The sequence below is a fragment of the Hippoglossus stenolepis genome, chromosome 15 (assembly GCF_022539355.2).
Source record: "Hippoglossus stenolepis isolate QCI-W04-F060 chromosome 15, HSTE1.2, whole genome shotgun sequence".
Lineage (NCBI taxonomy): Eukaryota > Metazoa > Chordata > Actinopteri > Pleuronectiformes > Pleuronectidae > Hippoglossus > Hippoglossus stenolepis.
Genome location: NC_061497.1, coordinates 195,536 through 222,225, shown reverse-complemented (window position 1 = coordinate 222,225; position 26,690 = coordinate 195,536). Strand labels below are relative to the sequence as shown.

Genomic DNA, 26,690 nt, shown 5'->3' with positions numbered 1-26,690 from the left:
GGCCTCCACATGTACTGACGAACTGTAGTTCACAAATACCAGGTCCCAACACACCACAAAGGATAATTCTTCCAGACAACCAATGTCAATACTCTTTCTCAAAGAACCTAACCAGTAAAAGTGACCAGAACAGGAACATTTGGAAATCTCATAGCATCTTTTATTTCTCCTCCCTTAACACTTTCCTTTATTTCCTTCTCTGATATCTCAGTCCAAACTGCACAAATTACACCTTTAACATCTTGTGTTAACTCTAAATTTATCACTTTCACCTTTTTCCTCTTATTTTTCCTATTTTCTTGGCTTTGTCCAATTGCTTAACATTTTTACAAACCACCAAGATTTGGCCACTTGCAAGAATTCTTGCTTCCAGTCCATCACCCACTGATTTCAGCGTTTCAGCCACTTTCAGAGGGCTCACTGATTTAAACCTACTTGCAACTTGGTCTCTCATTTTAAACATTATTTTAAATTCCATTGCAATGTTTGCAACTTTCATGACCTTATTAACCGTTGTGGATAGGGCTCAGAGAGCAGCTCCAGGTGAACCAGGGAGAGTTGATTGATCACAGCTGAGATTAGTTAGCCAATGAACTCTCCCTTGATTCAAAAGGTGGCAGGGGATTTAGATCCGGAGCCGCGCCCGCCACCGGCTTCAGCGCTGTGCGGCAGGCAGGAACAGGAGCCAGGCCAGCAGATGCTCCAGCAGCATTGTCCACCTCTCCACCTGCCTCTGGGGAACCTCCAGCTGCCATATGCTCTTCGCTGATAGGATAGGTCAGTGTCTCTGGCAGTCTTGAGCCCCACGTTGGGTGCCACTGTGGAAAAAGACCCCTGAAATGCACTGCAGACTAAACACGCAATGATACTCAACTCAAACCGAACGCGACAGACATGTTGCTGATCTAGCAGCTTGTTAGCTGCCACAGGCTAACCACAACAAACAACACTGAAGAAACACTGCAGTGTGGAGGGATGCAAGGAAGAGAATGTGTCCGTGCACATTCCTCCTAAGAACGTTAATGTTCGAGACCAGCGGTTAAGTTTTATTTCTTCTGACGTGCCGTGTCGGTGTGCTCGGCTCATTTCACCACAGTCTCTCAACCTACAGTATTATGAATTGTTTTCTGGGCCAAAACTATATATATAAATACATAAATAATTATATAAATACATAAATAAAAGGATAAATAAATACATAATTATATAATTAAATGCCTAAATAAATGACTAAATGTGTATTTATACATTTAGTTATATATCTCGAATTTTATTTAGAGAGTAGATTAGAATGTCTAGTATTTACATTATTCCCAAATAATAATAAAATGATAATCATTTAAAAAAGACCATATTATAAATATTTTGAATCGTATGACTTCTTTCTGCCTCATCTCCATCTGCTGGATTGTAGCTTCACAGTGCAAACCAAACTCATAGCTCGATCCAAGAGAGCTGAATCGACTGGTTGAGCCTGCTGGGTCTGTAACACTGTTCACAAACCAATCAGAAGCTTTAACCCGCCCCCGGACTTTTGATGACTGAAGTTGACAGTTTTATTTTGTTCTGAATAAATAAATGTATAAATACACATTTAGGCATTTATTTAGGCATTTAAAATTATGTATTTATTTATGTATTTATTCATTTATTTATCCTTTTAGTTATGTGTTTATATAATTATTTATTTATATATATATATAGTTTTGGCCCAGAAAACCCTCCATACAGCAACTCCTCAAGGATACAGCTGTTCCACACTGCTCACCGCATGCTCTACATGCAGCGGTACGGAGTAATGTAGACGTTTATGCCCTGTGGTAATTGATGAAACTGTGTGACTTCACCATTAGCTTTAGTAATTTCCTGGGGGTGAAACTCCTCCAGGTGGCGTTGTTCCAACAAATTTCCACTCCATGGTCACGCTACAATATTAAGTCTAGCATTCGTTACGTTTGATAGGGCATGATGGAAGTTGCTCATCGCTCAGATAGAGCAGGACGTTAAATGGTTCAAAAATGCGCTCAGTGCTCATGGTGAGCATTCTACTTAATGCACCTACAGACAGCAAGCACAGTGTTGACACAGTGTCAATACTACCATTCAACCAATAGACTGTGTAGGCTGAGAGCTATGATCAATGCAAAACCTTAGATTCAAAATTATCAAGAGACATTGTAGTAACCATTACTAGTGGATTTATGCGACCAGACATAATTTCTTATTACAAAAACAGCAAAGCTAAGACACATTTTGTAGTTGTGAATGAACAAATGGAAGTTTTTTTTTTTTAACGGGTTATTCAGTGTCAAGCCTTGTTGGTTAAGTAATAGTATGCTTCGGTTGTATTCCTGTAGGAGCTATGTTGACATTTTTGAGTGGGCCCCCAGCTGATGTGACAACCAAACCACCTTCCCAGGTTTCTCCTACTATGGCTGCTGGTTACATAGTTTATACTAACAGTGTTATTTGTGTGACATTGCAGATATACAGTATGTCAGTATAAGATAAACGTTTTCTGGTTATTATATATTATCTCATATGTCTGCTTGAAGGTCTTTCTACTCTAGCTGATCCTGAACCAGCTACAGCGGCAACCCAACCAGAACCATCATACAGTTGTCAAGTGTGTCCCCCTTGATGCTGGTGAGGGAAAAATAATGTTTCATAGTTAACACTTTGTTTAATGTCATGTGTGACATTGCAGTGGTCCTTCTACTCAGCCTGAGCCTGAAACAGAGCCTCATCCCACAGAATGTCACAGCTCCTCTGTGCCCCCCAGTTTCTCTCCCCCTTCCCGTGTCTCTCCCCCCTCTGCAGGTGTGTGCCATCTTCCCCTGATGACTCGGCGGAGGCACAGCCAGGGACAGCTGATCAGCAACAGGATATCTACCCTGGTCGTGCTCCCAGGTATCGCCAGTTCGTCCTCATCACTACCGTGGTAGTGATTCGTCCACGGCCCCTCTGCTTAAATTAATCAGAGTACCTTCTTGTGTTGTTATACACTGTTCTCACAGTGTTTTCTCCTCGTCTCCTCCAGGATTCACCTGTTGATCCTCCTGCCGTCCTTCTTTGCTGACAACCTCCCAGAGATATATTTTCCCTCAGCTACCACATCTCAGATCCAGCGTTTTAGAAAAATAAACACCCTTGAACTCTCCATTTTGACTCGTGCTCACTGTTCTATTTCTGCGCTGGGGTTCTAAAACACATCCCGAGCATAACAGAGCGAACTGGCCAGCTATGGACCCTGCAGAGTCAGACAAACTCCGCCATGCCATAGCGATGCAGGGAAACCTGCTAGGACAACACGACCAGACCCTCAAAGTATTAGTTGACTCAGTGAACTCCGTTGGTGCCATGTTGACTCAACTCCACGCACGTTTCAACTCATCTCCCGGACCATCTTCAGAGGAACAGTCAGCCCCAACGCCGCTGTTGTTGTCTCCCGTAATTCCCACATTCCCACACCAGAACGCTACTCCGGTAAGTTGGGGTCTTGCAGACGATATTTGCTCCAGTGCTCTCTTGTGTTTGATAATCAATCCTGCATGTACAATTCTGATCAAGTTAAAACAGGTTTTGTAGCTCTCGGGTCCGGCAGCTCAGTGGGCCACGGCGCTGTCAGAACGAGACTCGCAAGCCGTTTTATCTTTTGAGCAATTCCAAGCTGAGATGAAAAACGTTTTTGACCACCCAGTTAGGGGCAAGGAGGCAGCCAGTAGGTTGCTTTCGCTCCGACACGGTACACGCTCTGTCGCCGACGAGAACTTCATAGACTCTAATCTGGTGTCGCAGAGCAACATCCCTCTCACCCCACTTTTAAAACCAGAGAGGTGAATGCCTTATATGGCAGACACCTGGCTAGAAGCACCCACCAAACCCTACCCATTACCCTGATCACTTCTGGCAATCACCAAGAAATCCTCAAATTCCTGATTATCACCTCACCCCACTATCCCCTGGTTCTTGGTCAGCCCTGGTTGCAACTCCACAATCCCTGTGTCGATTGGAGACGTGGCGTAGTGATAGTTGGAGCATTCATTGCCACTCTAATTGACTTAAATCAGCCTGCCCATCTCCAGGTTTCCATCACTCATCTCCTTCCAAACCCCCGGACATATATTATGTTACCCCAGTTTGCCACAACCTGGAGGAGGTGTTAAGTAAGGACAAGGCCCTTACATTACCCCCTCACTGACCCTATACTTGTGCCATTACACTCCTTGCTGATCACACAGCAGGCTGTACAACCTATCTAAACCCCAAAAGGAGGTCATGGAACCATACAGCCAGGAAACGCTGGCTGGAGGACTCAATAGACCTTCTTCATCCCCTGTGGGGGCAGGGTTCTTAATAAACATCCACTTCCTCTGATTGACTCAGCGTTTGTTATGCTGCATGAAGCCTCCATCTTCACCAAATGAGACCTTCGCAACGCTTATCGACTGTTCCGGATCAAAGAGCGCGAAGAGTGAGGAAAACGGCCTTCAATACCCCCCTGGGACACTTTGAGTACTGGGTGATGCTGTTTGGCCTCACAAATGCCCCTGCCATTTTCCAAAATCTTGTAAATGATGTTCTCCGTGATATGCTTAATCGCTTTGTGTTTGTGTACTAAGATGATATCCTCATCTTCTCCAGGAGTTTGCAAGAACATCAACAACACGTCAGGTTAGTGCTTCTGTTGCAACTGTTGGAAAACCAAGTTTGTCAAGGCCGAGAAATGCTCTGTCTGTCACTTTTCTGGGCTACTCCTCTGAGTTTCTCTCCCCTTCCCTTGTCTCTCTCCCCTCCGCAGGTGTGTGCCATCTTCCCCTGATGACTCGGCAGAAGATGGCAGAGCATGCCACAACCACTACTTCTTTAGAAGATTGGTGAATGGTGACAAAATAAGTAGAAGCTGCCTAATTTATTCCCCCATTGGCAATGCACTTTTTTGTTTTTGCTGAAAATACTTTTCTCTAAAAGATTATAATTTGATCAAAGGGGGTATAAGTGATTGGAAGAATTCACAATTTTTCTTGAAAACCATGAGAGCTCTCCTGAACCCAACAAGCATTTGGCTGCCAGGAAGGAGTTGCGTCTCAGAAAGGGGGAGACTATAGACAGGCAGGAAATGTCACTACTAGAGCCTGAGAAGAGGCATTGGAGGGGCGTTCTTAGTCGTTTAGTGGCCATGATCCAATCTTAATAAATTGTGACCGAAATCAAAACAGCCAAATCTTCCTCAATCATGTTAGATTGCACCCCAGATTTAAGCCACCAAGAACAGATGTCTGCAATTTGAATAGTCATTTGGCGGGATGGCCAAATGAGCCAGAGTTTTTGCGATGGGGGTATGTGGAGGTAGATCGTCAGAGCACCTCTAGCACCTCTAGCAGTCAGAAGAAAAATAAAGCGTAACTGCTGGTCTCGAACAGTAACGTTCTTAGAAGGAATGTGCACGGAACATTCTCTTCAGTGTTGTTTGTTCTGGTTAGCCTGTGGTAGCTAACAAGCTGCTAGCTCAGCAACATGTCTGCTTAGTGTCGAGTTTGGTGTGGAGGGGTGATGGTGGTAATTGGCCAACTAGACTCAGCCGTGCCAATTAACTCTCCCTGGATGAAAAGGCAGCAGAGAAAGCTGACAGAAGAGGAGAAACTCATGGAGGAGCAGAAATACAGTTTAAACAGATGAGAGATGGAAGAGACTAACAGTCTGAGCTGCCTGTGATTTTCAGTTACTACTGTTGAACTTATTCAAATAAACATGTTGAAACCAGAATGGTTTGTGTCTGGCTGCTGTTGGGAGAACCTGGTGGCAACGTTGGTTGCCACTGAGCGTATTAACAAGCCGTCACTGGTTGTAACCAAAATGTTAGCCAAAATATTATATAAGTAAGATTCAAGTCTTAATAAACCAGGATTATATTGTAAAATATTAACTGTTATATTAACTCCAACAATGTAATACCAGGCACTCCCACTGTCTTAGCATGGAGGCAGAAATCTCTTAAGGCATAGCTCAAACCAAGACAAATAAAGCAAAATTTACCTGCATGCTCTTACTTGGGGTATATGAAAAAATAGGCTTTTGTAATTTGTGTGAGTCTCTCATCCTGAAACAACAAATCTAAAGCTGTCTACCTAGCAGAGACTCTTGACTATCAAAGTCACCTAAGAGCCACGCTGCAAAGGCCGAAAGAAGAGACAAGAGGAAAAGAGAGAGGGATGAAGGGAAATGAGTCAGAGTGGCTGCCAAAGATTCAAGGCCAGAGCGCTGCAAGATGTCACATCCTAACCTCTGGCACTGGAGACTTCTTTCATCTCCACACTTGACAGATCCGCTGGCCTGCCACTGTTGATCTACTCTACATACAGAGACAGACATGTCTTAACACATTGTTTGTGCGATCAACTCACTGAGGATTGTCATATGGCATGGGAGGTGCTGGCGCCAGCTGATCATTGAATGAGACAGGGGGCCCAAAAAATGAGTACATATAAAGGCCACGAACAAGGTGTATTAAAAATAGAGCACAAGATCACTTTGAGAGTAAATGTTCTGGCTCATTTCCTCCTCATCATAAATCTTTATTCAGTCTCTGACAATTCCAAAATCTTTTTCATCAGGACAGCTTATTTAGCATTAATGGTGTATAAAAATAATCACGTAAAAATACTTTCAATTGTATTATATTGGTCTATAACACGTTATTACATTTATTTTCAAGGTCACAAAAGCCGGCAGTTGTTGAAAGATAAAAGCTTTATCACAACATGCCTTGAAACTCTCCCTACTGAAGTGTAAGGTTTACTTCAATGTGAGCGGTGAATTGTCACAAATGCAACACTGTGGACCACCTGCAAATGTTTTCAATTAATGAATATGTAGAGCTTACTAATAGGGGCTCCATACAATTCATCCAGCTGCATTTAATCTGTGGTAAAGCGACGAGTGAAGGAGGCAGTGCCATGAGGTAGAACATGTCGTTTTTGCCATGGCCTGTCAAACTCACTCTCATAATGCATCTAATGAAAGCTCACATCAACTAGACTAATTGAGATGCCAAGGCGCTGTTCTGTTGCGACACAACTTACACACAGTAGACACTAATGAGATCCTTGGTTATATTCTTATGAGATGTATTTCACCTCAACTCATAATGTGGTTTGTCATTGAAGTAAACAAGTTTGGACAACTTCATTGAGCTGGTGACAAAAATATCACCTTGCATAAGGATTTCTATTTCCTTTGCACCATGGATGGATTAACACATCTAGAGTGACAAAGAGAGCTTTTGTGTTTCACCTAGAACAATAATACAGGGAGAAAAGAAAGTCCCTGAAGATATTGCACCATTCATTCACAAGGAATTTCTTTTCAAAAGCCACAAAACTGAGAGTCAACACTAACTGCTAACGATAAGTGCAGTGCTGTCATAATAAAAGGAAAACTGCGATTATTATGTTCAACAACCAGCAAGGTATTACTTTTCATGACCTTTACGTACCTCGACAACAGTGAGACTATTTGGCAACACATATGCATTTCAATGACATCTGGGAAATACACCATCCAAGTTCCTCTATCATTTCTATATTTATATGTTTCTATATTTTTTCTGCAACTTAACTGTGCAATAAGTTCTATATTTATTAATACTAATACTGATAATATATCAGTGAAAAACACAGTTAGGCTACAGTGATTTTTGTAAAACTTCTATAATACTGTAATTTGGTGTGTTGTGCTGCTAGATAGTGTGTTAAAATTAAATCTAGTGGTAAAAAGTGAATACAATTAAATATATGTTAGGACTGCAATAGTCCCCCAGCACCCCAAACGCACACGCACAGCATTAAATCCCTTAGACCTGCAGCAACTGAACTTACCCAAGACCAGTGTGAGAAGAGGAGAAGGAGGCATCCTGTATCCCAGCAAGGGCAAATCCCAGCAGAGGCAGAAGAGGACTGGCCCGGTTTTACAGCTACTACAATGTGACCTGACAGAGGACTGCGGAGTACTGCATGTATCCGGCACGCGTGCAGCCTACAGTGTCAGCATCCTCACTGATTCAAGAGCAGAAGCCTCTTCCTGCTTGATCACAGTGATACGACTTTTCTCCTTGAGCTCACCCTGTGCGGGGTGTTTCCCTGAAGTGCACAAATCCACACGCTGCGTCTCCTTCCTCCCTCCTCTGCCCTATGCTCCACTGCATGGGAATCAGAAGAGGAGGTGCAACAAAGGTGTGTGTGTAGCAGTCGGTAAAAGGGGGACCTCTACAGTTGATATGGGCGTATGCCTATATCACATACAGTGCTATTGAAATACTGCGTCCCAACACAGGCATTCTTTTAGGGGACAAACATGATGTTTGTGTCTGTTTCTGTATAGGTTATGATGTATTTTACAATAAAAAATAACAACTATTATACAAAAGTGTTGCATTCATAGCAATAGTTTAAGGAAGAATCCATCCTATATATGGTAGTTCTAAAGTAATTGAATTATTATATTACATATGAATAAAGCTGAAAAATATAACATAAATTAACACAAAATCACTTTACAAATCTTTGTTTGATACATAAGATCTATAGAAAATATGAACTGAAAATAGAAATGTTAGGTGTACAATCAAAGTGATGGAGGCATTGCATATAAACTTTGGGTATTGGCTATCACTCTAACTGTGCTGGATGCCCAACAAAATACTTTGCTAATGCCATAGACAACAAAAACCGCACTGCTGAGTTGAGTACACACGACATTTTAAGATCTTAAACGTAAAATACTGTCATTGCATTGTCATTTTGTAGTTTGTAAAGCTTTAATAAAATTAGCTTAATTTGGTATTTTCCAAGAAAAAGAAATTCAGACAAGGGTAGGTTAAGAGCAGATATTTAGCTAGGTTGGGGACGACGGCCGTCCCTGTCCTCGCTCTCTTAGGTCCAATGTGAGTTTAACTCTGATATCTTCACTTTCAGTAATTAACAGATTTTCAGTACATAGCCAAATCCCTGACCCAGCCTTATACTGACCACTCTGATGAAAACCTTTTTAAAACAAATTAATCAATTCAGTTAACAGAAAAGCTGGAGTTACAAGATCATTTTCACAGTGTATTCTGCTGTGAAGAGAGCAGAAGAGGAGCAGCCCGGTTCTGTGGCTGAACTGCAGGTGATGTGGCCTGGGCGTTTGAGTGAAAATGGAAGAAACAAACGCAAGGGGACCACGGAAAAATTGCGAGGTTGGGTTGGGTTGTTTCATAGTTGTGTGCAGGTGTGTGTGAGTCAGGCTGCAATTACACCGCTGAAACGCTAGCGGCGGTAGAGTTTCTATGCTGGTGTTGAGTGTCTTCCAGTTTCTGGTCCGCTTAATTACAAATTCTCTGGCGTCTGTGTTTACTTCATCATGTTGGTGTTGGAGCTGATAGATGTTGAAGAGCAATTCATTTTTCTTAAAGAACTGTAACGAAGAAAAGAAATACGTCATCCGTGTTCATTCCTTCAACTCAATGAGGTGTATGAAAAGAAAGATGGACAGAGTTATCTGAGCTGGAGCAGCTCATCATTGGAAACACAGCACTGCAGGTGAGCCCTCAGCTGAGAGTCTGTGGATACTCGACCTGAGCCTGACGGGATCCATCGGGACCGGACATGTTGGGCCAGTTTCAGACTAAATGTTTTGAATCACATTCTGGTTCAGGTCCATGCGAACATCGAGTAGAGCGTAGAGCGTAGAGCATAGAGCGTAGAGCTCTGCATCCACAGACCTGGGTGCAGTGCACACCGGGTGGTGCGGTTGCATCTCCTGAGCCACCTCTCGTCTCAGTACAGAAATAAGCTCAGTTTTCAGAATCAATAGGCCAGATGGAACATTTTAACTCAAAGCTGAAGCAGTTGTTGTGATTCCTTGCCTTAAACATGGCACCATTCAATGTTGTGCCTTTGGGCATTCAATACATTTTGCTATCAGAAAAATATTTAATATCAATATCAAAAATATTGATATTAAATATTAACTTTAATTGACATTAAAGTTACTTTGGTGCACCACCCTTCAAAGGAAGGGAAAAGAGAACCAATCTACGATGATTCAAATTTAGAAACTGATTAATAATTAAATTAATAACTATAACCAAAATTACCACCTCAGTAGTTAGCAAAGTTGCAGTATGTGGAGATCTTGGCAGTGTAGAGGTTGGCAAAATTCTAAATTATGCAACATTAATAAAAAGACAGCATGTGTGTTTAAGAAAGACATTTATTATGAAAATAATAAAAGTAAAAACACCCAAACTAACCAAAAGTGTACTTACTCTTTACAGACGTGTATGTGAGTGCATGTGTGTGCGCGTGCGTGCATGTGTGTGATTCAAAATTGCTGCTGTGACCACTATGAAGACAAAGGCCACATGGAAAGGTTAGACCATGTGGCTTAGGTCACATGTGTGTGTTAAGTTTTTGGAGATGTGTGTGTGAGGTGCTGGTGCCAGGTTACAGAAAGTGGTTAGTTGCATGCAAAGAAAGAACCTGAGTCTGTGAATAGCATAACACAACTAACATCAACTTTCAATAACTTACTACCAAATATCACAACAACACATATCAAACTTATCAAGATCACACTAATCAAATAACAGTCCTTTGCTGAGCTAAGTTTAACTAGCCTAGTTTTGCTACCAGTCCATGGGAACAGAGGAGGAAGGGTCTGTTTGGTGCTGTTGCGAAGTCAGCTAAGTGGTCTTGCTGGCTGGTTTGGGGCTCCTGTTGTTGTGCATCTGCTGGCAAGACTTTGTGTCCTGGCTGCTTGTGTTGAAGTCTGTGGCTTTATTGGCCTGGTGACCTCATGGATCCTGAGGCACATTTCACATGTAGGTGTGAAATGTGCCTCAGGAGCTGATCAGGGGCGGCTGGTCAATAGGGGGCGATAGGGCGCCGCCCTCCCAAAGAAAAAAAGGAAAAAAGACGATAGTGATAAATGTTGTTAATTATCATTATAATCGTCATTATTATTTTTGAAATGTATTAAATTATACAATAATCAAGACAGTGTTGGGCCATGGTTCTTTGTGAAACCACACTTCGGCCTACATGTTCAGTCAAGAGCCTGAAGCCGCATGTTCCTCCAAGACTCAGTCTCCCAGGGGCCATCAAAAACCAGGGCAAGGAACTCAGTCTCCCAGGGAGCATCAGAGGTGTGAAAACCCCCCCAGGGACACAGGTTTCAACTCCCATTGGTCACTCTGGACCCCAGGACCTGTGAGGTCACCGGGCCAATATAAGCCAGGTTCTCCAACTCTTCTGCCCTCTTTCTACACTCCCTCCAGGGAGAGAAGGCTGTCGAGCCAGTTCTGCCTCTTCCTACAATCCTTCTACAGGAGGGAAGGCTGTCGAGCCTCTTCTCCAGCTCACATCTTCTCTTCCCATCCAACTCTTCGAGAGGAGCACAAAGGTGCAGCTTCCAGCTCATCTCACCAAGGAAACCTCCTCGCCCTCCAAGCTCTACCAACGTCCTAGCAGCGACTCGATGTCCTGCTTGCAAACTTCAGCCAGCAACTGAGCTACACAGCTCAACCGAAACCAGGAAGACTTCACAGGACTTCGAACTGCACAGCAACTTCCTTTTTCCCCTTTCCAAAGGACGGGTAACAACTGGGCTTAATAATTATACTAGGCTAAGCAAGACTGTTTATTCGATTCTGTGTGAGGTTTATAAGTTTGATTTGTGGTGTTGTGATATTGTGGTTACAAGTTGTTGAGAAAGTTAATGCTAGTTATGCTCTTCAGTCCTTCCTTGCATACATCTAGCAACCTTCTCTAATTTGGCACACACACAGACACACGCATAACTCTTCACCTCATTATCTCTACAGGTCGTAAACATTCCAATAGGTGGAAGGGTGTTGTCTCTTTGGCCAGCCACCATCCTGAAAGCACGCTGACTCACACAGACACACACACATGTATACACACATACCTATCTTTGTTTAGCAATTAGACCGTTAGTAATTTGTGTTTTTATACTTTATTATATTCATAATAAATGTTTTTCTTTCACAAATGTTTTTTTCATTAATGTTGCATAAGTGAATTTTGCCAACCTCTACACTGTCAAGAACTCCATATCCTTCAACTTAGCTAACTATCTATATGGTAATTTTGGTTATAGTTATTAATTTAATTGTTAATCAGAGTTCCAAATTTGTAGTTAGAACCTTTATGAGACTTTATTCAATAAATTGGCTATCTTTTCCCTTCCTTTGAAGGGTGGTGCCCCGAGGTAACTTTAATCAATTAAAGTTATTATTTAATATTAATAATAAAATATTAATATTTAATATTTTATTTTGATAACCAAATTTATTGAATGCCGAAAGGCACACCATTTTATGGTATCACGTTTAATGCATTATGGCACAACAACAGTTTGTCCTGCCTGCTACTTCTGAATATCATCGTCCAATCAGCTGCAGCGCAGAGCCCTGTTTAATAGACTATGGGGCGATTTCCATATGGCTGAAGATCGCCCCACATCGCTCTAATAGACTTTCATTGTAAAACGGTTTTTTTTCAAACTGCAGGCACTGCAATGCATTCCCTATGACTTCCGGGAGGGCTTGCACTAACGTGATTTCATCATACGTAAGCTGCTACACGTGCACCTGGGGGGTCTAATCACGCCGTACCTATGATTACGCCACTGTCACAGTAATGGCTAACGGGAGCAACTCGATCGTGTCGCTAAAAGTAATGCCATTTCAATACGGAGTAACGTCTATGTTACTCCGTATTGAAACTCCGTACTGTAACTCTGGACTTACTCCTACATTGGCCGACTGTCCTGCTAAAACTTGAACAAACATGAGGGCGGAGTAAGTTACCGTTCAGAAACATCCTGTTGTAACCAACTGTAAATATGTCGCTGGTCTTCTATAGCTGTATCCAAACATAACAATGTAACTTTCAGCTGTGTTTACCAGAGTGAATGCGCCAGAATGAGACCGGTGATAGGCCTGGTCGCGTGTCACTCAAAGTGCAGTCAGCCAATCAGAGGAGGGGCTCAAGAGGCAGGCGAAAACAGCCTGTTCTGTCTGCAGCTCCAGAGAGAGGCAGAAGAGAGGACATGGAAATACACATTGCAGCAGTTTTTTCCGACTTTAAACCACTGATATATCATCTAAGGGGTACCAATACCACAAATTAAGTCCAAGAAAAGTGTAAAATATGGGCCCTTTAAACATCAAGCAAGCATCTACAAAATGAGGGAAATGTTATAAGCGGGGCTTTTTACGGAACTGGTATGACCGGAAAACATGTTTAACAGGATGCGAACTAGCTAACTCCTTGTTTTGCTACCCCTGTATTTATTTCACCCCGATGGCAGCACGGACACAGCGTGGACAACTACATGCATCATCTGTCAGGGAAGGTGAAAAAGCAAGAGACATCAAAGATGCATATGGACAGTTGCCTGAAATTTTCAACGTTGGGTTAGGGTTAGGTTTAAATGCCCCCTGTGAGTTTTATATTATTAGGTATCATATTATTGGATTAATAATTCTAATGCATTAATGTGTGAGTAGCATTTGTACTATTATAGTTTGTCATGGTGGAGGAGCTCACTCATCTCTATACTTTTAGTAGTTTATTTTACAACAATGCAATGTATTTAACTCATCAATTTCTTTATAAAATCTGAATCTGTAAATAAGTTATCAAATGAAGTAAAAATAGTAAAAAGTAAAAATTTTCTTTGAGGTGTATTGCAGTAAGAGTATAGAGTAGCATGACATGGAAATTATCAGGTAAAGTACAAGTACCTAAAAACTGTACTGAAGTAGAGTACTTGTAATTGTCCACACATACTGAAAGTATGTAGTCTAAGGAACAATCCTTGTCTTATGTTCCCATCTAGTGGATACTTTGTGATCTGCACTTTTAGCTGTAGTAAATAGGAGATGCCAGCATTAATTTCTTTGTTTAATAACAACACAGCTAGCTACAAAATACATGTTCTTGATTTTCTGAACCTTAAATAAAATGTTATCTGATGACTCACCTATTTTATAAATGGCAAAACAGGTCTCTCTTTATATTCAAAGGTACTGACGGATGACATTGTATCAGTTGGCCACAGTGGATTTTCAGTCATTTTAGAGCTAAATTAATTTTAATGAAGTCTTGTCTACAACATGACAGTACAGTATGTAGCCTAAGGAACAATGCTTGTCTTGTGGTTACTGGTGGTATTGCAATGTGAGGTGACCAGAAAAAAAAGATTTATGCAAATGTACATAATGCAATGAGACAATGTCTAACTGACTTGAGTTTATTTACCCATTAAACAGGTAACCTTAGCCATCATCGCAACAATTGCCCCCCCTGAGAAATTTGGCAGGAGCTGCCACTGGTTCTGATGAATTTTTCTGCCGTCCTCATCACTCTCTGGAGGGATTTCTGGTCTTCGCACTGATTACACAGCATTATTAGCTATAGATTTTAAGTGGAGTATTTACCGGGTGCTTCCTCCTTTGTCTTGTTGACATTCAGTGACAGGTTGTTGTTGTCACACAAGACAACGGGTTGGTTCACTCCCTCTCTGTAGGCTAAGTCGTCATCATTGGTGATGAGGCCCACCATTACATTTCATTACATTACATTTCATTTAGCTGACGCTTTTATCCAAAGCGACTTACAATAAGTGCATTCAACCATGAGGGTACAAACCCAGAACAACAAGAATCAAGAAAATACAATTTTCTTCGAGAAACCCAAACTACAAAGTGCTATGAGTAAGTGCCATTTAAGTGCTACTAAATTTTTTTGTTTAAACTTTTTAATTTTTTTTATTCAAGGTATAGTCGGAAGAGTTGTGTTTTTAGTTTGCGGCGGAAGATGTGTGGACTTTCTGCTGTCCTGATGTCAATGGGGAGCTCATTCCACCATTTAGGAGCCAGGACAGCAAACAGTCGTGATTTTGTTGAGTGTTTAGCTCGCAGTGAGGGAGCAACAAGCCGATTGGCAGATTGTGAGTGAACTTAGGTAGGTTAAAGACCAGTCGAGCTGCTGCATTCTGGATGAGCTGCAGAGGTCGGATGGCACTAGCAGGCAGACCTGTCAGGAGGGAGTTACAATAGTCTAGGCGTGAGATGACCTGAGCCTGGACCAGAACCTGCGCTGCCTTCTGAGTGAGAAGGGGACGTATTTTGGATGAATGTGCAAATTTGGCATGATTTGGGGCGTTTTCACACTTGCTACAAAAACCTGCTCCTATAGATTTCATCCGATCAACTTCAAATTTGTTATTTGTCTTATTAGAGACATTTCCATTAAAAGGTTTTCTGTCATGATGGTGAATCTTGATGATCCAGAAAACAGGAAATGCTTATAACAACCATGTATATTGTCCAGTGTGCCTCAAAATGTAAATGTCCGACAACAGTCCCACCCTGACCAGGTCCATGACGATATTCAACAAGTCATAGCGCCCACTAGCTGCAACAGGAAATGTCATGTTTTACATTTAGGAAGTTCTTACATCATCCATGTATATTGTCCAGTCTGCCTCAAATTTCACATGTCCGACAGAAGTCCCACCGTGAACATATACATATGCGAATATTCGATAGTAGTCATAGCGCCCTCTAACTATAACAGGAAATTTCATATTTACATTTTGGTGTCCAAGAAGTAGTCCCTCTGGGTTAAACGTTTTTACCTGAAAAATTCCTAGATGACTCCAGACCTTGTAGCTGAATCTTGAGACATGATCAGCAAGCATTCTCCAGTGCCACTTAATGGATGCAGGGACACACTAACATCCTTCCCAATGAGTCCCAAGCGAGTGCCTCTTAGTGGGGCTGATGGCAGGCAAACGGCCACTGTCGCCAGGTGAGGGCCCGCTCATACTTGCTTGCAGGTCTAGTTCAATTTGTTTTCTTTTGTTCTTGTAAGTGGAGAAAGAAATATTTAGTGATTAGTGGTGATGACTTTGGGGAATCATTCATTTCTAGGAAGGAAGCCCGCTGACTGTCAAACTCATTTTTTTGGAGGGATGTGTTGAAGCGCCATCTGGTGATAGGTTTACAAAAAGTAAAGTTTGAAATGGATGAGAGGGAAGAGAAAAGATTATTAAAAAAGGATGGGTCATCTGTATTTGGACCACAGTCAATGATAAAATGTCTTTCTGGACTGGTTATGGTATGCAAAAGGATGTTCAAACAACAGTTCAAATTTTAATTATTTATTCACACCCAATTTTTTCTTGTGTGATGGAATGAAATCTGGGATCTTATATTTAGATCTGTCTGAATAATTTTCCCATACTCCCATACATAGATACCAAGAAAATAATACAAAGCAGAATTATAAGTCAAGATTTAAAGATATGTTTGTATTACGAATTTTCTCTCTCTCTCTCTCCAGGTTCAAAGTTGATTTGTTTGTTGCCACAATATCAACTCTGATCATCACATAATGATCGATTCTCTTATTAATGAGTTAAATCTTTCTTCAGAGGAGCGCATTTATCAGCCGCTCGCTCGCTTGCTCTTTTCCTCTCTCCGTTTGGTTTGACGCAGTCGGTGCAGCAAACAGCGCGAATGATAGAGACACAGAGGAACAGTAAATTACTGACAGAGCCGCTAATCTGTTTATGTTTATTATCGCAAGTCATATCATCATCGCGATATTAAACAACGTTATCGATATCGCATGTTTTCCTAATATCGCACATCCCTACCCCCAACACATTTCAGTTCAAATGTATGTCAGGTGAACATAAGGATTCAAAAGTAACCCAAAATATTTATATTATGTTGAGAGCTGATAGGAGAAAGAGATGATTTTTCTGTAGTTGGTTCCGTTTGGTCTTAGCGCTGCTTGATGACCACCAGGTTCTTCAGCATGTCAAAGGAGTTTCCATCAGGCTCCACTGAGACCACGCCATGCTCCTCACTGTGCACTTGGAGGAAGCCATTGTGGTCCAGTCCGAACACCTCAGCTTCTATTCCATCCTCACTCCAAAGATGCACCTTGGTCCCGCTGAGGTCAGAGAACAGAGAGCAATTGTTACAGTTTTGTTCAGGATTTCAGGATTCAAGATTTCACTATGACATACAACTATGTATACGAATTTGCCAGTACACTCCCAACCTGGTATAATAATAAAGGAGACAGCTTCATGCCTTGCGCTCAAGTCAAACACGACGCTGATCTTTCCTGATTTTTGTGGGTGCTAGACCCCAAATATTGGGAAGTACCAACATTCCTCATCGCCTTGCAAATATGTTGCTGTTTCTGGATGCTGGTTTTAAAAGATTTTCTGCGTAGAACCAATGAAATGCTCCTTCATTTCTGGCTTTTTGTCCAGAGTACGTTTGAATACCTCTCTATCAATAATGTCAAGAAAAGCCTCATCTTCCACAGAAAAAGCTGTCCGATCATCATCTTTTGACCTTCTGAAAACTGTGGAGCCAAGACTGTCCGTAGTCTCCTCTTGGCCTAGGCTGTAACAACAGTTTTGTCTCTTGCTCCCCGCAATGCTGTTTTACAGGAGCAGAGTCAGGGTGTAAAGCAGATACATGTCTGTCACATTCCACACTCTTAAGTGTCACTTGACAGTCCGTTGCCATGTGATTAATTGAAGTACAACATTTAAAGCAGTACTTCTGAAGCTACAGCACTTACTGAAGGGATGAGGTTTTTTGGGGAGAGGACAATGGGCCTTATTCACTAACATGTGCACAGAAAATCGTACTCTCCGCACAAAATAAGTGAGTGAGCGGTTATGGCCAACAACTGTTTATATTCTTTCCAGTTGTTTATGACAGCTGATAATATTATCTTATTGCATTATTAACATTATGCTTAAATTCTTAAGACAGACTCTTTCAATAGGGTATTTCACATTATAATATATTAGAGCCAGGAGAGGCATAAGTGGTCCAAGATTAAAAGGAACTTCAATACCTCACATCCTCAAGGCCTGGTGCAAAGACTGTTACTGCTTTCGAATCCTTATTAAAAATTTAAAATGTTCCCCTTCAGTGTTATGATACTTTTCTTAAATAATAAATACTGTTTTATTTCTTGAAGATTTTTCTATGGACATTTTTTTGAATGTGTCGAGTGAGACAATTTTTTTCACTGCCACCATAGTGGTTATATACTGTAGTTTGTATTTACTTTACTTGCTATGTTGTCTCTGTTTTAGTGCTATACAAATAAAGTTTATTATTATTGTTATTATTATTATATGAAAATGAATAACTTCTACATCTGTGTTATAGACTAGTTTCATTCATGCCTATGAGGATCCAATTCATCATCAAAAAGAAATGCAAAAGTATGAATGTTAAAAACTAGAATCTCACTGATGAAGTGTGTTCTGACTTTTGTTGGAGTCAGTTGTTTAATATGGACTTTTAATTATAGCATAATTAGTCAAATGTTTATATATTTCAAATGAACTGGCTTCATTTTTCTTGGACTAATAAATTAATACAATTATATTCTATGTACAGTTTTGTATCCCCATTCCCACAATGCTTCAAGGAAGCTGCCATAAGTTCTCCTGCCTCAACAACTTCAGCCCTATTGCTCTAACATCTGTGATCACAGTCATTTGAGTGCATCACACTTACCGATCTCAAGTCTGTCACCACCCTACTGATGGACATCCACCACTTTGCCTACCTTGCCATTAGGACTGTTGAGGATGCTCTCGACCTCGCCCTACATCACTGTCTTCAACACTTGGTTTTAGCCTTACACACAATAAACGTGGTGCATCTCTTCAATAAACTGCTAAACATGGACATTGACCCCTGTCTATGCTACTGGATCTGTAGTCTTCTGTGGAGAAGACAGAAGGGGGCTAAGATGAACAATATATCATCCTGCTCTATGTCCCTCAGTCCAGGGGTCCCCAGGGTTGCGTCCTCTCACCCTAGCTCTTCTCCCTCTACACCAACCACATGACATCAATCCATAGCTCAGTTACCATTCTGAAATATGGAGACAACACCACCATAATCAGACCTGTCACCAACAACAACGAAAATAAATACCATGAGCAGGTCGCCCATACATTCACCTGGTGCCAGGACAACACCCTCCAGCTCAACACATCCAAAACACAAGAAGTCATTATGGACTTCAGATGCAGTCTCTCACCTAAAACCCCTGTTTCATCTCTGGTCAATCCATAACCATGACGGATTAATTTAATTTTCAGGGCATTCACATAAATAACACACTCAAATGAAACACCAACACAGACCACATTATCAAAAAAGCCAATCAAAGACTTTCTTTTTCCTGACACAACGCAATCAATTAAAGTCAAACATAACCACCTTCTCCAGTTCTACACAGCAATCATTGAACCATACTCACCTCCATAATAGTTTGGTATAGGCAGCCTCAACAGTCAAATACAAAAAAAACTGCAACACAGTCAACAATTTATCAAAGATCACTTGCACCCCGCTCTCTTCTGTTGAATCATGATACCACAAATGCACCATCACAAGGGAAACAAAAAATAATCGCTACAGAGCCTTTCCCACCAAATCATCCCATTACAAAAACAGGTTTTCCCCCAAAACCATAAGGACTCTGAAGTCTCTGCAACAATCATGATGTACATGCATTTGAAACACTCCGCACCATTACGTCACTGTATGTGATATTGTCCTGTCCATATATTGTCAAGTGTCATTATGTAGTGTTACTGCTGTCCATGTCAATGTCTGTTATATTTTTCATGTTTGACAATCTTTTACATGCTGTAGCAACAAATAATTCCACCAATTTTGTGGTGTGGTCATTAATACATTATTCTGATTGTTGCATCCCTTGCACCTAAATAAATTGCTTGTATGCATGTACAACCTGTATCAAAATATCTGATTCTGATTCAAAATGAGAAGTGAAACATGAGTATAAAGACCAGAGTCATGTTTGCAGTGCTCACCTGTGTAGCCATCTCTTATAGTATGTGGGCAGGATTGCATCTGGGCCTCCATGTTGGAAGCTGCTGATGAGGACCTCCAGACAGCTGACAGTGCGAGCAATGAGTTGGGCGCAGCAAAGCGGTTGCAGACTGCAGTTATGCTGTGTGTTGTATTGCTGGATCAGGTCATTGATGCAGACAGTTGGATTGCTGTTTGTCACATTGAACCCACAGCCTGTAGAGCACAATATGTTTATGTTATTCTGAGCAAACAAAATGAGACTGTATTTGACTGGTGCACACTGGATAAAGTATTGAAAAGGGTTTTATAATTACTATAGTTGACTAATTATTTGTTCCAACCCTTATCATTATAAATAGAAAGTTGTAAGGTTAGCACCCATGATTGCATGCATATGAAGCCCCTTTACTATGACACCAAAATGATCACTAATAAAGCCATTTGTTTGTAAAAGTTGAAATATGAATGCACTCGAATGTACACAGTCCAACTGCCTATGGTCTATCTCCCATTGCTGAAAGACAATGGTCAAATACTGCTAGTAAGAGGCCTGATGTCAATGACAAAGACAGGACAAGACAATTAAAGACATAAAAATCGAATGTTATTTGGGCTAGAGTTTGTGTAGTAGGCATGTGGCAGACTCAAACAAAAGCCTTTTCAGACATGAAATATGTCACGTTGCTGATCAATCTATACTTGAGAGAGTTGGCTTTATCAGAGGCATTGACCCATAACCATTATCTATTCAGGATTATTTATTGATTATTAGCCTGTGGGTGAACCACAATGATTCAGACTAATCAGTGTCCTATTAGGGAAGAGCTACTGGCAGCTACAGGCTTATTTTAGATGTGACAACACAAAGAAGCTGTTTGTTAACAACAACTGCTGGTCATATAAGGGTGTTAGCATAGATGCTGAGTACATTGCTTATCAATAGTTGATTTTTTCTGTGAAAAAGCAAAGAATGGCACTAATGATTTTCTGAGTGGAAAAGATATTTTCATTCTTCTCCCAACTAGCTTTAGCAACTGTGATACCTTCTGCCGTACTACAGACAATTTCCAACTAAGCCTAACCAAATGGTTCTGTGTTTTTAATGTCAGTAGGATTATTTGTTAAATCTATTTGTTAAAATTATGTATTTTTGTCATTCACACTTGTCCTTTATCCAAACGATTTTTATGTTTTTTTTCATACATATGAGAATTATCATAGAGAAGGAACAATCTGGTGTGCTGATGCTGCTAAAGAGAAGTGCTTAGTTCAAAAGAAGAAGAGTGTTTTCTGTTCTTTAAGAGGTTGCATTATTGATGAAATGTAAATTTATTTTGCTGTTGAAATAATGAGTACATTGGTCACTCACACCCTCTTCTAAATGTCAATGAACCAACAAAAATTCTCATCAGTTTCATGGTTTACTAGATGGTGAATAATTATACTGCCTGTTCTTATGTCAGACAGTAGTGTGGGGAGTTTTATATACAGGAATGTTTGTGTGGTTTGGTTTGTTAGGTGACAAATAATTTCTTAAATTGTGCAGAAAATCTAACCATTCACCTTATTTGGACAATTTAGTCCCATGAATAGTATATTTGAAATGAATCTGTGACCATGCACTCAGATAGCTAACTTAAAGCTTTCACAGGGCTTGAAGGTGCACAACTTCATTCTGGGCAACTAGTTTAGCAATTAAATGACTTTCCCCCAGTTTCTGAACAGTTCAACAGTACAGATGAAATATTTTTATTTCAAAATCATAAACAAATACCATGTAATCAACCCAAAAGAGGTGTGTTTGTTTAATCATGAGATGGTAGATATATTGGTGAAAAGCTGATGCAGCTTTCAGTGAAAGCTTCCAGTTTCTTTAGCTGTAATATAGGGAGGGTTGTTACCTATGAGCAGATGAAAAGTCGATCCTATAACAGTGGAAGTCACCAGTACTCCCCCAAGCTTCATCAGGTTACTATAGTAGATGTCATTGGGCCATTTCACTCGCAGGTCTATGTCCTGACAAAGGTTGAAACATGTTCATTGATTATTTAATACACTGAACTTCAACATGTTACTTCGTGATATAATATATTTTTCAAGATCAGCCACATATTTGAATTTTTTGGGTGTATGTAGTGTATGGGCTTAATTACATAAGATAGGGTAATATAAATGAACAAACTTAGGGAAGTGTGTAGGCAGATACCTGGTATCCAGGCAGTGTGCGAACAGCCTCCACCACTGCCAGAGCAGCTAGGTGCTGGAGGAAGGGAATCCTTTGTCCGAGCCTAGAGCTCAGCTCAACTTGGATCTTTAGAGTGAACATAGCACAACCCAGAGGGCTGAGCCAGGTGTTCTTGCCCCGACCTGAAGCAGTAGATAGCAAAGCAAATATGTTACACACTTCTGACAATAAGATGAACAAAATTAACTCCACTGAACCTGCAGTTTATAATGCCTTTGTGTTGTGAGTGAATGTTAAATGTTCATTTATACAGTTTGCTGGAGCACGCACCTCTTCCCTGTCTTTGTCGACCAGCTACTGCTATTAAACCCACATCTTTTGGTAAATGTAGACTTAACCTGGAGGGAGACAAGAATAATAAAGCCATGTTAAAGAGTACTATCACTAGTTAGTAATATTCTTTGTTACACCTTTAGGTAGTGGCTTTACTGTAGTGTTACCCTTTCTGTTGCCCTTATTGAGAAAATTCTTGTCATACTTTATACCTAGACCCAACACTGAATAGTCTCATCAGGGACTAGTTAGTTGGGGCATAGTTGGCTTTTCTAAATAAAATAAAAACAGTTTCCAAAATGTATGATATTAATATTTATAAAAATATTTTTTCATGGGAAAACCATTCATCTTAAATTAGGTTGTCTTTATTAAACTCTTTATATGCACTATTAAGTACATCTCAGGTATACTGTGTCAGCATCAGCTGACAGGAGTTATACAACAATAATTTCAAGTAATCCCATCAAAGACTGTTGCTGTTTTCAATGCATGCTTTTTAGTTAGGTTTTTGTCTATTATATGTGCTTTACTGAGTTAATGAAACATTGTTGACTTAATTGATCTCTTAAATGGATCCACAGTGACATCCTATGCCCTAATCACAAAGTGGTAGGGGGTGTGCCAAAGGGTCAAATACTGTTTGGATTTTTATTGGACATCTTTTGATCATTGACATTTTCCTTGTGTTTGGATTTGGTTTGGTTGTTTTCATGCTGAGTTGACTCATTCTGACACTTAAAACATGATGTAAATTAAGCAGTTTTGAGTCAAATTTGAATGTCGGGGCTTATGGACACTAGGATGACACCACAGGAGCAGTTTGGAGGCATTTTTCTGTTGTTATTTTACATTTGAAGAAGTGGTCACCAGTTACTTCAATTGTATTGGATTTGGCTGCAACGCTGTTTACCCCTGAAACTCCAAAAGTGATTTGTGGACTCAAAAACTTCACCCACCCTTCCATCGGTATAGTGGTGATTAGAGAATAAGTACATTTTCATTTTTGGGTGAACTATCCCTTTAACAAACCAGCCATTGTTTTAAACTACCCTTCTCCTTCCCTCTAAGGAGAGTGTGCACCTCACATCAGTGTAGTTTCATTTTGGTGAGGGCTGACTGTCTCAGAGAGAGAGAGAGAGGGAGGGAGGGAGGGAGGGAGGGAGGGAGGCCTCTCACAAGGCCAAATCTGTAAACTGTCTATCACCCATTCCAAATAAATATTTAATTTCATAGGATAAACCTACCAACCTCTTAAAGGGAAGGATAAAAGTATATAAATATGTCTGGTTATCCCACCGCTAACACACCCAGTTCATCAATATACAGTAAGTAACTCCCACAAGTAAAGAAATGTAGAGCGATGCAGTCTGTGGTACTGTGAGCACCCCGCTCCTACGTTAGGTTGGTTATATCCGGCTCCAGCAGCTGACAAAGGTTTATTTTTCCCTCTGATGGGAATCTATATCTTTGATTAAGATTTTCACCAGAGTAGGTAAAATTATTTTGTCAGTCTCTGAAGACCCTTGTCCTACTCAGAGACCCTCTAACAATCCGTGCACCAAGCTCCAATGGATCCTCTAAAAATGCTGATGTCATGTTTCAAAGGACCTGATTGGTCAGTGGACGGGGCTTTTATACTGGTTGATCCCTTATCGCCAACTTAACCTGGTCTGGAGCAGGTCAGCCATTCAGCATAAGTTACCATGGTGATTTACGCCGATAAGAATTGAACGAGCTTCGTAGAACCCGAAACCCTGAACTTAACCTGAAGTTGCCCGGATAAGTGCAAATCCGGCTTCGTAGTACAGGTTCCTGATCTGTTCTGGAATCATAAATAAGCCCTGCCGTTTGTCCCAAGTCAGTGTGATTTTTGACTCACACACACAGACTTAATTCCACAGATCTCAAATACCCTACCGCATGGACTATCCTGAGTTTAACCTTTAAAATCGATCTTTAGATTTTGTGATATTTTTGTTTATAATAAGCTTTTTCTTTATAAATAAGATTTTTTGGGGATGTCAGATATAATTTTTGTCATAGTGGCAAAGAATAACCACAACAGTCATAGTCAAAGCTTTGTCACAATTCATTGAAAGTTTTTGCATTCCATGTGTGGTTCTAAGCTATGCATGGTGAGAAAATAGCTAACACACTTGAGATTATTCTGCTGTCAAATGACAGTGACCTTGCAAATTCACGTATTACATAAAAAACAGCTGACGGTCAGAGTAAAGACAAGTGACAAGTGCGTCAATTAAATTGCAGCTGCTTGTAATTGGACGATACAGATACAAGGTGAAAATGTACTGGGATATGTTGTTTTGCACATAACTGGAGACATGTTGCAACATTTTTTAAATGCTGGACAGTAAAAATACAGGAGGAAGAACTAAATTGGGAGAAGGGCGTGTCTGTGTGTTTTTTGGGAAGTCGCTCTGGATGTGACATTATTATATTGCTTTATCCACAGAGAAGCCCTGGTTTTTAACAACTTAGAACTGCTAAAGTTAACGATGGCTTCTCTCTCTCCCGCTCAGTGTGCTTGATGGTAAGTTACTCCTCTGCCTCCTTTAGTGATACAGGTACTTGTAATAATTGTTGTTTATTTGCTATGATGGAGGCAAGGATTAAGCAAATGGAAAGTCAGCTCCGCTACATGGAAACAAAATCATGAGCTTATATAGTTAGCCAGTATCTGGTAGCCGGTACGAGCCAAGCAGCTGTAGCTTCTCCAGCCCCACCAGCAGCTCCCAAGCAACAAACGAAAACTTGGTCGGATTCGCAGAGACAGCATTCTTTCAACTAGCTCTATATCAGGACCAAAGAATAAAAGGATAACATGTGATTTATTAAATTTCTTTCTTAAATTAGGTCACTCTACTCCAAATCTTCTACTTGTCAATGTCCCAAAACAAAGCTTACGCAGGTGTGACGTGGTGAGATTATAATAAATATGGCTGAGGCTTTAGACAATGGGTGTGCCCAAACCCAGACCAGATCTCCAACTGCAAAATGTATATCTTTGCGTCATGCTTTGTAGTACCTGGCTTGTCTCGCTTTGGCCACACCAAGCTGTCTTTCAACCTCCTTGAGCAATTGTCTGTGTGGGTGTAGAGTGTGGTCAGTGCAGGGGGCTTGTGTATGAGACGCTCAAGTGGGCCTTTGAGGTTGCATCCTAGAGCTAACACAACAGGGGTCACAACAGTGGTCTCGTGCACTGCAGTGTAGATAGTCAACCTAAATTCAGGCAGCCACAGGTTCCAGTCATGATGTAGGTCTCCCACAAAAGAGGCAATCATGGTCTTCAGTCTCCTATTAACCCTCTCTATCAGGTTAGTATGGAGATGGTAGGCTGTAGTGAGCTTTTTGGTTACACCCAAAGATAGACAGAGACTGGACATCAGCTGGCTTGTGAATTGGGAGCCCTGGTCTGTCACCAGGTTGTTGGGAACTCCCCAGCGTGTGAAAATTAAATTTTTCAGGACCTGACAGACCTTTGACATCTTAGCATCCTTCAGAGCAAAAAGCTCCACCCTTTACTGTAATAATCCACAACTATCATCAGCACTTAATTCGGTTCACGGATATAAAGAGTGGCTCATGATTTAATTAAATGTTGATCTCCACATGTTCTATAAATTATTGCGGAAAAATTTACCATGTTGGTTTTTGAAAAATTCACGGCCACTACTGAGCATTTGCACATTTAGAGAATTTACAGTTTAATTATTGCTTTAGAGGACTGCATATATGCCTTCATGTCTATCAAGATTTTATCCTCCTCATAGTGTGAACTGTACAGATGTGATGAGATGTGATCGAGGAGATCCTGTTCTTTTACCTTACATTCAGCATTGCTCCAGCCTGTCAGAACTTGGCAGATGATTTAATAAAATATAAGCACCCTGGCACCAAGAAATTCCACATTCACACATGGGAATCAGACAGCTTGATCTAATATAGTAAATGTACTAACTGATGTTATTCCCAGTCAGCATAATCTGACATCTACACTACATAACTACATAGACTTGAATACAACCTAACACAGACAGCACATATTGGACTGCATCACTTGGCTCCCAAAATACAGGCTCACTTGTGGTTCCTACAGTCTATAAGAGTAGAATGTGAGGTAGAGCCTTCAGCTGCCAGGTTCCTCTCGAGGTTTGGGAGGCAGACACTGTCTCGACATTT

The 26,690-nt window shown here is 40.8% G+C and overlaps 2 protein-coding genes across 5 annotated transcripts in view; both read right to left on the bottom strand.

Annotated features, from left to right (window-relative positions):
- LOC118122607 (CXADR-like membrane protein) overlaps positions 1-8,469 on the bottom strand; it is a 48,376-nt gene extending 39,907 nt beyond the window's left edge. Inside the window, exon 1 of the mRNA XM_035179438.1 lies at positions 7,878-8,469. Within this exon, the coding sequence (XP_035035329.1) occupies positions 7,878-7,911 (34 nt within the window). The 5' untranslated portion in view covers positions 7,912-8,469. The remainder of the gene's footprint in view (positions 1-7,877) is intronic.
- Positions 8,470-16,217: 7,748 nt separating this feature from the next.
- Positions 16,218-26,690, bottom strand: part of hlcs (holocarboxylase synthetase (biotin-(proprionyl-CoA-carboxylase (ATP-hydrolysing)) ligase)) — a 29,120-nt gene continuing 18,647 nt past the window's right edge. For all 4 annotated transcript variants that reach the window (XM_035178582.1, XM_035178584.1, XM_035178583.1 and 1 more), the window contains 5 exons: positions 22,485-22,552; positions 22,176-22,336; positions 21,871-21,985; positions 19,969-20,182; positions 16,218-17,033 (listed from right to left, as the gene is read on the bottom strand). In XM_035178582.1, coding sequence (XP_035034473.1) covers positions 16,862-17,033; positions 19,969-20,182; positions 21,871-21,985; positions 22,176-22,336; positions 22,485-22,552 — 730 coding nt within the window. In that variant the 3' untranslated portion in view covers positions 16,218-16,861. The remainder of the gene's footprint in view (positions 17,034-19,968; positions 20,183-21,870; positions 21,986-22,175; positions 22,337-22,484; positions 22,553-26,690) is intronic.